General features: G+C 38.2%; 1 protein-coding gene across 35 annotated transcripts in view; it reads right to left on the minus strand.

The window, feature by feature from the left end:
* LOC310897568 (dystonin-like) overlaps positions 1 to 12,077 on the minus strand; it is a 298,423-nt gene that overhangs the window by 76,505 nt on the left and 209,841 nt on the right. For all 35 annotated transcript variants that reach the window (XM_083831325.1, XM_083831319.1, XM_083831327.1 and 32 more), the window contains 6 exons: positions 9,765 to 9,827; positions 8,665 to 8,900; positions 6,800 to 6,929; positions 5,056 to 5,255; positions 3,067 to 3,562; positions 598 to 2,072 (listed from right to left, as the gene is read on the minus strand). In XM_083831325.1, the coding sequence (XP_083687451.1) occupies positions 598 to 2,072; positions 3,067 to 3,562; positions 5,056 to 5,255; positions 6,800 to 6,929; positions 8,665 to 8,900; positions 9,765 to 9,827 (2,600 nt within the window). The remainder of the gene's footprint in view (positions 1 to 597; positions 2,073 to 3,066; positions 3,563 to 5,055; positions 5,256 to 6,799; positions 6,930 to 8,664; positions 8,901 to 9,764; positions 9,828 to 12,077) is intronic.

Consider the following 12,077-nt stretch of genomic DNA (forward strand, 5'->3'; position numbering starts at 1 on the left):
TTTTGGATAAGGATGCTACAATAAACTCCTTCTGTAAAAGGAGTTTCATTTAACCTGAATTCTTCTTATCAGTATATTTCTAGGTAAGGATGGGATTTGGTGAGGTAAAACTGGACAGTGCTAAGGTGTTAAACCTACAAACACTGCTGCCTATACCCATGTGGAAAAAAAAAATAAAAGCTATTCAGATAAGTGAAGTGTGGTATGTGAACACCAGAGCCTAAAACTCACACCACACAGAAGAGGAAGTTTGTGTGATACATGGACAGCGGAATAGAAACAATTTGGAGTTCTCAAAAACAGGTAAGGCAGATGGATTGCACAAGAAGAAAGATTAGGAAGAGAGGGAGACCTGGGTTAAAGGGACTGCAAAAATTGGGTTGCAAAGACACCAATGTCTAGCAATCAATAGCAGAGGAAAGCTCTGGAGCAAGAGAAGATATCCCATTTAAAATAGACAAAAAGCGTACAGGTAGAACTGACTGATGTGAAAGACTTGTCCAAGGTCTCAAATGATTTTACCATTTTCACACTGATATTGAATAAAGAATTGCATTGTGGTAAAACATGATAGCAGTAAGAAAGAAACCTTCCTACCTTGAACGTATCCAGCTGCTGATTGATGGTTTCTGTTTCCATTCCAACAGGACCTTGTGATTCTTCGTGCTCTTCAGCTCTCCCAAGCAGACTGGAAAATTCTTTTAACTTACTGTAAAACTCCTCAACACGGCTAATTGTACCTTCCACTTGATCTTCCCTGGCTTTTGCTCTGTCTAGGAGCTTGTTGCACTGTTTATTTAATGCTTCCAAGTCCCGTTTTATACCAACAAGATCAGGAGAAGCTTCAGCTTCTGTGGCTAGCATCATTTTACAGTTTTTATTAGCATTTTCATTATTCATTATAAGATCTTCCAGTTTTTTCAGGAAACATTTTATATCCTCTCTCTGTGATTGCAGTACAACGAGATCTCTCCCCACTGGAGCCATGCTATCAAGTTCATCATCAAACTCTGCAAATTGAGAGAACATCTCTCTGATGCTGTTTTGGAAATGGCCAATTCCCTGAAGTTTTGTCTCCAAGAACAAGCACCTATCTTCAACCTGCTGGTTCACTGCATTGTATTCCTGCTCCAAAGATTCAGCTTGGAGCAAAAGGTCAGAAACACCAGCTGAATCAGAAGCTTCTACCACCAGGTCTTGGGCAAGCTTTTTTACTAAATCAACATGAGGCTTTAAAGTCTGTAAAGCTTTCTGCTGGGCCTGCATCATTGTCAGGTGTTTGTTACTGAATGACTGAGGTCCAAGTGAATCATGAGCTTCCAGATGCTCTTTGGCACTTTTAAGCTGTTTTTCTGTTTCCTTGGATGATTCCTGAAACTCTTTCAGCCTTTGTGCCATATTTTCCAAGCACTCTCTCTTCTTATGCAATTGTTCTGTGACCATATTCACTTTCTGATTCAGTGCCTTAGTTTCTTCTCTAACAATTTCTTTATCTGTTTCACTTGCACTGAGCAAACTTTCAGCAGTGTTATTTAATAGCTCCACCATCCCATGGTGTTTATCCAGGTCCTTCTGCCAGGCCCTCACCTGACCAACAGAATTCTCTATTTCTGCAGGGTTTATGCCAACTTTTAATTCAGACAGGTTGCTTTGGCATTTCTCTATCCACGGCTGCAAATTTTCTACATGCTGCTTGTATTTGAGGGCTTTCTCCAGACAGTCTGTTAATTTATCTTGCCTTTCTTTTACCTGCTTATCCATTTCATCCCAGTTACTTCTGAGTGTGGCAATTTGGGACTGTAATGCTGCTTTGTCAGCTCCTTGAGTCTTCTGCAAGATGCTTTCTCCTTCTGCAACAATTTTTTCGTACGAACCGATTTCGTTGGTCAGAGTCTTCTTAAAATCTTTCTGTTCTTCAATTAGGGACTGCAAGGTATCAAGTTTGGCTGATATAGGACGAGCCTGGTTCAGCTCTTCTTTCTTTTTGTCTAGCCAGGCCTGGAAGTCCTTAGACATTTGCTGGAACTGATGAGAAGTGGCATACGCTGACTGAAGCTGCTGAACATGGTTATCTACAGAGAAGAGAAGATAGCACAGAAGCTTATTATCAGAATCTCCTAGTATTCAGTGAAAAAATAGTAATATTGATTTTATTATGAATGATCTTCAATGTGAGGAAAGCAGGTGCTTAGTATGTAGCGCTTAACTTGCCGACAACCAAGCTTCTTGCCAGGTATAGTCTTGTATCTGCACCACAGCAGAGCAGCGAAGGCATTTGGACATGAACCAAACCAGCTGAGCTCAGCCAGTTTGTGTCTACACGAATCCCATTCAGGCAGATTTGGGGGGTAAAAAGCACACAGTCATGTTTAATGGTATTATGAAGTATAAGCAGAGAATATCAAGTAATCTAGCCCAGCAGGGTCTAACTCAGCCTGCAGGCGGTACATGTTTTTAGGGAGATTGTTTGAAGTTCCTTGTGACCAGAGGAAATGAACAAGCTAAAACTGAGGCTGTTAGGAAGAAAAATGTATGATAGTGCTTGCACTGCATTACTTGCTGAGCTCTGTTGTTCACAGGATAGGAAAGGCGGCACACTACCAGCTCAGTCTTCTCATAGGCAGTTGTATATCACTTTTATACCACAGTTGTATATTACCACTACTTTTTGCCAAGCCAATCACTGGCGCATGCCTAAAAGTTACAATTTTATCTCCCTCTCTGCATCTACGCAGTTAAGTAGTTCAATGAACAGCATCCTCTGTTTTGGTATCCAAATTCAGTAAGGATGCACCTGAAGGCAGAGATGAGAAGATCAGCACTTTTATCGTGTTTCAAATTCTCTTCCAGACTACTCACTAGAGATATAAGTATTGTTTTTGCCTTTTCAAGGTACGGCAACTCTCTCCTAAATTCTAATGTGCAATTGGTTAGGGTTTGGACTGAATGAAGAGCTGGCATTAGGCTCAGCTTACTCAACATATCACTACTGACTGTAAAGACAAATGTGAAAATGATGCTTAATTTTATACCTTTATTGCTATTTCTTTTTAAATAAATACTAACCTGATTTTTGCTCAATATCCTTAAACGATTTTAGGATGCCATCTAACTGTCTCGTAAGTTCTGCTTTCAAATACTCTTCTCCAACCAGTGTTGACAGCTCTTCACAAAGAGCTTGAGCTGCATTTATATTCTTCATTTCCCGTTCTATTTCCTCCTTCATTTCTTTAGCAATTTCCAGTTGTTGTTTCACAGCATCAGGTTGTGTGCTCACAGCCAGGCTGCTGCTCAGTTTGCTATCCAAGGCACTTAGCTTGTCAGACAGACTTCTGAGTAGGCTTTGGTACTCTGTGCTTTTCACAATGGCTTGGTCAATTCGGTCACATCTGTTACTCAGCTGGCCAGTTAGGTTGTCCCATTTTTGTGCCACAGCTGCCAGTTGCTCTTTCACAGTCTCATGAGAGGGAGGATGTTCACCAGGTCTCTTCAGGATCCCTTCACCAGCCATAGTTAACTGCTCGTACTGTGGCTTTCTGGTGTCAAATTCTTTGAGCAGAATCTGGGAAGAAAGAAAATTGTAAGAAGCATTCACCTCATGAAAAAGGAAGCAAAATGCTTCTGACAAGAACTATGTAGAATTTGGTGTAGCTAAGCTCCCTTACTGAGTAATCCATCTCTGGGTTTAAAAAGCCAGTGAAATAATTGCATCTTCTGCACATAAATTGAGTGTTGGCTCTGAGCGTTTACATCAAAGAACAACAACAAAAAAAGTTAGTTTACAGATCATCTAATGGAAATTCAAACAGTAGACACAAGTAAACAATGAATTTTGTTAATATTACAGCAATTAAGTAACTGTACCAAGTAAAATAATCATTATTTAGTTTCAAGCAGTGTCTTCTTTCCTAGACAGTTTTGATACTTGTCTTAAGATAGGACTTCAAAGAAGGTGTATAGTGACATAATATTGCAATGTATTATTACAGCACAGAGAATATTTGGATGATTCACAAAATGACAGAATGTATACTGTAAGACCTTTACAGTTTATATCACTGGTTCTCAGTACTTTATTTTTTGACAATAAGTCAAACGTGCCTGTAGAAAAAGGGACAAATATCATGGTTTTACTTTACAGAACATTCCAAACCCTTTCTTTTTAAGTCAATGAGGTTTAACTTCTAAGGACTGCTAAGTGATACATGATAGTCTTATGCCAGCTGTCTACATTTCTGAAACATTTACAAACCAATTTTAAGTCATTTTCACATAGTGTTAGAAAACAGTTCACGTTTTAAACACTTTATTTTAATCAATATGGATACACCAGCTTTAATACTACTTTTTCAAAATAAGAATGTTATTTCTTGTCACAGTTCAAATTAACTGGCAGCAATAGAAACGTTTGCAATTAAAATTTATAGTTTCTTCAACTTTGTCTGATTCAACTTTCGTTTCTTTTGTCTGTGGTTTGCTGTGTTTCTGTAGGCAAACACTTCACTTTTTCTTTACATTTTTCATCTATCCTTCATTCTCTTGGCTCCATACATACTCAATACTACATTTCACTTGCTTTCTTATTTTTATTAGCTATTGGCACCGTCAAGTGAACAAAATCTCAAAAAACTACAGCGTAGACTGTATATGAGAACTGACCGCAAAATGTTACATATACACACTCAAATTAATAAAACTTCAAAGGACTGCTTTCATTAGACTACAGAGAAATCGCAGGACAGTTAAAACAAAAAATACATCTGAGGATCAGTATCTCCTCAAGGGTAAGTCCTGAACATTTTTTCTTTAGCTGTTCTGATCTCCATTCTCATGGTAATTTTTTCTTCTAATTGCTGTAGTCAACTATAACTTAAGCTGATATTTGCTGATAAACAAATAACATAGCTTCTTTTGACTGGGCTGTACTCTAAATGCAAAATACTACTTTCCAATAGCAAAAAACAACAACAACAAAAAATGCACAAACCAACCAACCAACCAACCAACAACAACAAAATCTTAAATCATTAATGCATGTTGGCAGTCCTTACTCACCTGAACCTGTTGCTTTTGAGTATTCAGCATATTTGGATCGATTGACAGGGGTCCCAATACACTGACCATTAGCTCCTTTTCTACAAGCCAGTGCTTTAGCTGAGCTTCTGCTGTCTGGAACTGGGTCAGGTAATTTGAAGACTCTTCCAGTTTTTGTTGTCTCTCAGATGTAACTTGATTGAGCTCTTTCCACTTGGAATCTAACAATGATAATGTTAACATATTGCATGCATGCTCTAGCAGATGGGCTGTCAGACAGCAGACTATATACGAAATGTAAACAGAGCACTCTAAGAAGGCTTCTTGCTGATTAACTCCAGATGCCTTGTTGCAGTGACTCGGCAAATACATCTTTTAACAGGCAGATCCGTATACACTTGGATAAGGGTCTGCAGTTTAGCACTGCCACATGCAGCATTTTTAGAACAATGAATATACAACATGCAATAAAATTAGATTAGAATATTACTAGGTGAAATACCACCACATTTAGGCTTTGATTCCAAATGACATAAAAGCTGAAGGGCTGTACTCACTTATACATTAGGTGCCTGACTTAGGTCGTCTAGCCTTCCTTTTTAGTAAGTGGACACAAACAGATACCTTTCCAAGGGTGAATCTAAGCCAGAATTTAGGTTTCTGCTCTGAAATGCCTCCTGAAGGAGCACACCTCTTTCAAATGTCTGTATTAGGAGCCTGTGGAGATTAACTGCTTTATTTAGACTTCAGAACCAGGTACTTATGACAGGCAATGAGGATACTTCTTTACACAGGTATTTCAGAAGTGCTGTGTGAACTTAGGTTCACCTAGGCTGAACTATGATCTCTTCCACTTGTAGCAAGTGGCTTTCAAGGCAGCCATTGAGTCTCATGGTCTTTTAAGTTCCCTCTTCCCTCTGTGATACTGTCAGTGCTTGGTGACTCAGCTCTGGTGGTTTGCTAATGCTCCCCGTCCTTGAATTTAATGTCTGTTGTTTCATTTTCTTGTGCCACTCCACCGTCTTTGATTCCTGTTCATTCTGAATTAATTCTCTTTCAGCACTACTCACATTTTCTTTGAGAAGAAATGTGCTACCTAAACTGCTACATGCTACCTAAACTTTTGGAAGTACACTTTTAAAAAAGACAGATTTACCTTTACAATTACAATTACTATTGGTGCAGCTATTATTATTATTGGTGTATGCCTGTTAGTATGAAACACTGACTGACCTATGATTTATTTAAAATATGACAAACCTAAGAAGAGTTTTTAAAAGCTTGCAACAATTACACACTGCATTATCTAATCTATATGTAGATCTATCTGTAGATCTATCTGTAATCTATTGTACTAGCATGGCAATTTCCAATTTTTTACGGCAAAATTTATGAAGTCAGCTTTAGAAAATGGCAGAAAGCCATCAAAACCACAAAATGACAAAAGCCCCTAGGTGCATGGGAAAGGCATTACCAACAACTCAAAGTGTTCTTTATATGAAAATAGTATTAACTTAATTTGTTTGTAGCACTTTTTGTAAGAACAACAACATATGTATCTGGAGCAATAGCTGACCTTTCAAGTCTTAGCCACACACTGTCTGAAAAAGGTAAAGCCCTCTAAAACATGCAGCCAAGCTATAGCCTCTCTTAATTGCACTGATATAAATTCAACGTCCACCAACTTCAGTGGAATTACTCCAGATGCATATAATAAAACAACTTCTAAATCAGTCTGAGTTATAATACAGCTTTACTGAAATACCTATTTTATCCAATGTTTGTCTCCATTTGGGTGCCTCGGGAGAGTCGGGGTTCTTCTCCAACAGCTCTGTCACTTTGTCCTTTAGTTCCTGCACTTTATTCGCACTTTGCTTTAATTCAGTTTCAAATAGCTGTAAAATCAAATGGGAAAAAAAAAAATGTAACACTAAAGATAAACTGCAAAGTATTTTTGAAGTCCATAATTCTGAGATACCAAGCATGAAAGTAAACCATAAATATCTAGCACTTATATACTGCTTTTCTGCTGAGCCTCAAAACCCTTTCTAATGGCATGTATTGGCTGGTCATATTTTTTTGGAAGAAGTGACCTCATCTATGTAAACGGCATTAATATTAACAATTACTGTTTAATTTGAACAAACGAAAGGATTAGAATAATTCAGATAAATAGGATCCACTAAATCTCATCCTACTTGCATATACCTGGAATCTGTTCTTGTACATAAGGCCAACTGACTAGTGCACAGTAAGGTTCAAAGCAGAAATTACCCGACTAAGCAACAATATATAAGAGCTCTGTGTGGACTCATTTACCTTGTTGAAAGTTCTGCTGTCACAGACTGACTGCTTCTCGTAGATAATCTAGAACAGCCATTTAGAGAGCACCATAGCTTAAGTGCAGACTTAAGCTCAGGGGATTAAGATGCCCAAGCAGCTCCTTGAGAACACTTCACACAGCTCTTACAGATGGAAGTGGACAGTCTTATGCCCAGGAAAGGTCTCTTATATCAACATTCTGAAGTCACAGAATTTGCACTGAGGAGTTTCATTGTAACTACCCTCCAAAAAAACAACACTACACTAAAATAAGCACTGAACATATCTGTGCTTGGCTTAGAACTTTTAGTAAAAGGTCCAATTGCATCAAAAGGATGACTCTTGCTTGAGTAATCACTCAGTTCTCCAACTGGCTAGGAACACTCTTCTGTTATTACACTGAGAGTAAGATGGTCTTGTTAGCTTTGAACAGTCTTTGTTACAAATGAAGGAAGAAGGGTTTTCCACATATAGTCTGAGTTCTGTGACTGAATATTAACCGAGTCTGAGGAAAGTCAAACTTAAGGAAAGTCAGAGGGTGTTTAATTTTTAAGGGTGAACCCCAAAATGTGTAGAGAAAAAAAAAAAAAGTACTTCAGAAGGATCAAATTCTGCCCTTGTTTATCCCCAGTCACAGACAAGGAAAGAATTTTCTCTTCAATAGCTTAGCTACCCATTACATTTCACTTTACATATAAACCTTTATATGTGTAAATGTTGTCCTTCATTGCGAGTAACGTATCTCCTCAACGCTTAAGCAGGACAGAAGCTTACTCCTGATTCAGTGATTTTCTCATATCAATTAAAAAGAAGGGAGGAGACATTTGTGCAGCTATATGACTTAACAAGCATGACATGGCTGCTGAAGAGAAACACTGCCCTGGAGCAGACGTAAGCCTCTGCAGCTGCAGAGCTGGGAAGGTCTGTGGAGTGTCAGTGAACCAGCAGCTGCAGAAACAGCTTTTGGATAGATACAGCTGTACAGATCTTATGAGCAATCCAGTAAATAGGTTTAAACAACTAAAGATATCAAAAAAGTAGACTGCGCAATCAATATACTCTTACCTATTTAAATTGGCCATCAGAATGATTATTTTTTGACATGCAAAATTCATTCTCTCTGACCCAGTGCTCCTTTTACTGCACTGACACAGTTTGCCAGATTTGCTCTAAGCCTGACTGGCATGTTTACTGGATCATTTAAATACTCTCTGCAACATTAAGCTATGCTGAGACATCGATTGTTCAGATAGAATTTCCTCAATAGTTGCAATAGAGTATTTTTTTTTTTCTGAAGACATGAAGTACCTTATGTTGCTCAACTTGAGCTTTAACAGCTTCACTATCAGTTGGAGCAGCTTCCCAATCTGATGCAGTTTTGTCCATTTTTTGTAACCACTGCATCATTGAGGTTGATTCTTCCTGAATATTTTGCATTTTTGAAAGCATACTTTCTAGTTCTGAAATCTTTTCCTTCAGTAAAACTCCCAAATCTTCATAACTATGATTTACATCAGACATGGCTTGTTGAACAGCTGTCAGTTCTGTAAAAGGAAAGATGAACAAAGACTACATTAGAGATTACATATACTTCAAACAATACTTAGACTTCAAGAAATTCTAAACAGTACTTCAAGTTACCATGGCTAATAGTTCCCCAAACCAGAAGCTGCTGAACACATTAAGAGTTATTTCTTAACTTGTTATTATTATTTCTATTATTTTATATTATTGTATATTATTATTAATCATTTCTTAACAGTTACTAGCTTGACTGCCTAACCTTACTGCAGCAGTATCTTGCTCATAGTCAAGTACCATTATAAAGGTGTGTTATCAGCAAGGAGGCAGTCAGTGTACTAAGCAGGCTGTAATTGAGAAGAAGGAACACTGCAGACTTAAAAAATAGTATATGGCTATCCCTAAGCATATATGAGTGCCTACATAAGGTCCTTTTTTTCTGAAAAGGAACTGGTCACATACAGCAATACAAATGTATGTAAAACGTGTGTCTTTGCATTACGTATACATACGTGTCTGTTCATGTTGTATATGTTGGTTGGTATTAAAAAGTTTCAAATCACATAAATTTCAATAATTTTCTCAAAATCCGTATGTCATATTAGAATAGCCCTCTCTATATATGTTTATAGAAGTACATATTGTTCAGAAAGCAAAGATTTGATCTGTTTTCAAAGGACATACTGAAGGCAGATATTTTTACAGTTGATTTTAATATCATAATAGTCAGCATAGTTTCCTGATGCAACAGTGACATGAAATCTGTCTAGTAAAGATTGTTGCAATCAGATCTGTATACAGCATTTAAAAATATCAACATATTTAACAGTAGTTCATAAGCACATTTCTTTATCACATCCTGAATTTTTTACTTAGTGATTACTCACCTTTATTTTTCAGAAAATCCTGAGTTCCTGGAGCTCCTCCTTCACCATTTAACACTGTGCCACCTACAGCCCAAGAAAGACTAAGTCACATGCTTAGCTGGGCCTTTTCCCACCAAAACACCAGCATTACACTTCCTCTTCGAAACAACACGATGAATAGTTCTCATTATAACATTAAAGAAAAATGTGCATGCTAACCACGTAAAAACAAACATTTTATTTAGATAGTTTTATATATTTGGAGGTTGTTTTATGTTTTAACCTGTTCCAGCCAGCTAATACTGTAAGTGGGATCACATATGCATAGCATATGCAGAGTGTGGGGGGGTGAACACATGCACATATAGTATGCACGATGCATGAGCAGTCTTACGGCTTACAATACTACGCTAAATAAATAAATATAGTGGACAAAGGTCTACGGCCTAGCTGTGAGGCCTACTCATACCCATATGGCTAATGTCACTTCTTTGTCTCAAAAAGCAATCTGTTCCCTACTGCTCACTGAGAACATTTTTACCCAACCATGTCTGGGCATTGCCCTAGAGAGTGGCAAACACTGAAACCAAGAGGAAAGCACTGAACACCGAGGAGCAAAGAAACCCAAAGCGGTCATTGCAGACAACACAACCAAAGACACAGCTTGCTTAAGACACCTTTACCCACTTAAACAGAAGTGCAACTCTGCACAAAAAAAACTCTTGGTATCAACAGGACAAACCCCTTCCTATCTCATCATTAGCAAGACTTGACAATATGTTCCATGCTGTTTCAGGGATTGCAATGTGGAATCCTTACTGTCACTCATAAATCCTGTCACTGTCTCTCAGAGGCAGCCAAGAAGCCCTACTAATCAAACAGCATTTCAAAGCCTCTGGACTCAGGGCTACACGAACCTTGTGAAACACCATCAGAGCACAGAGCTGGGACACAGAGTCATGGCACAGAGAAGGGCCAGGAGAACCACCTCCCGCTCTCCTGCACATTCGTATTCCCACGTGAGCAGTTAACAGGGAAAGATTAACGGTTGCCTTGGAGAAGGCCATGCATCCAGCCCACGGTACCAGCTGGACGGTTAGGGCCACCTTAGTGGCAGCTGGAAGATGGCAAGAGAAAATAAACAGATAAGAGAAGTCACAGCCCCCAACCAGAGCCTTGTAAATCTTCATGCTCTTATTAGCCAGACTGTGTTTTTTTTTTAAACTGTGATTAAGTGATACACAGCACAGCTCTTGTCTAGGAGGGTGAATACTCTAGTCTGGAGGATTGTGACTGCTCTTACATGCTATTTATTTAATTATTTTTTTTACCTGGACACACAGAAGTAGAGAAAGGAGCAGAGGCAGGTGCACAAATATCCTATATAAAGTTCCAAAATGTTTTTTGAAGATTTTTATTTAAAATTCAAACACAAATGAAACCAGAAGTAGCTACTACCGAGAGATGTGAAAAAGAAAGTGATCTACTCTTGCCAGACAGGTATCCTCTGGAAGTCCCCATCCTTCCACTGTCCTTTGCAAATGACCACTGAAGGCCAGCACTTGAACTAACAAGGTCTGGAAATAAATTAAAGAACTGACTGAAAATGTGCTTATGGCCATCGAAACGCCCCAGGTACCACATGCTTTAAGTTATGGCTTCAATGATACTTAGCAGAATTACTAGATTCTGTAAAACAAATGAATGTTTAAACACTAGAGTACAGAAAATCATGGAAATATATTTGTTTTTCTTTAAAATCAGATTATAGGTAAAGATAAGTCAGTCAAAGCTTCAGGCTGGAAGCACATTTTGGCCCAGGAAATTCATACTGGAATACAAAGTTGATTCCTTTTCATGTCACTTTAGCTAAAATACTGACTAGCATTAATTATGCTATCATCATTGGGATGAGCTAGTTAGTCTAGGTAACTTCTTAGGTAAGTGATGTCCTCATCATCTTTCTAACAAAACCTTTGTGATTCTGCAATTATGTGCTTGTTTGAAGTCACACAGAATAGCCATGAAAAAGGTGTCTCTGTGAGCAAAGATGTGCAGGTGCATCAGTGTTTGCAAAAATAGGGTTTATATTTGTCCTACTTGCAGACTTGGCAGGTATACGAAGCACTGAACACCGATCAGATTAAGTCAATTTCTCATGATCAGAAGTTTGCTGGGATGAGGTGAAAAAGACTGTGATACTGTTCATTTTATTCACTCTCTGGGAATTACGGACAGAAGTAACAGGTTTTAGGACTTGTCAATCATTTACAAAGTGCTTTTACACTATTTTGGCAATGTAAAGCAGTAAGAATTTGTACTGAATTATTAATG

The sequence above is a fragment of the Anser anser genome (assembly GCF_964211835.1).
Source record: "Anser anser genome assembly, chromosome: 3".
Lineage (NCBI taxonomy): Eukaryota > Metazoa > Chordata > Aves > Anseriformes > Anatidae > Anser > Anser anser.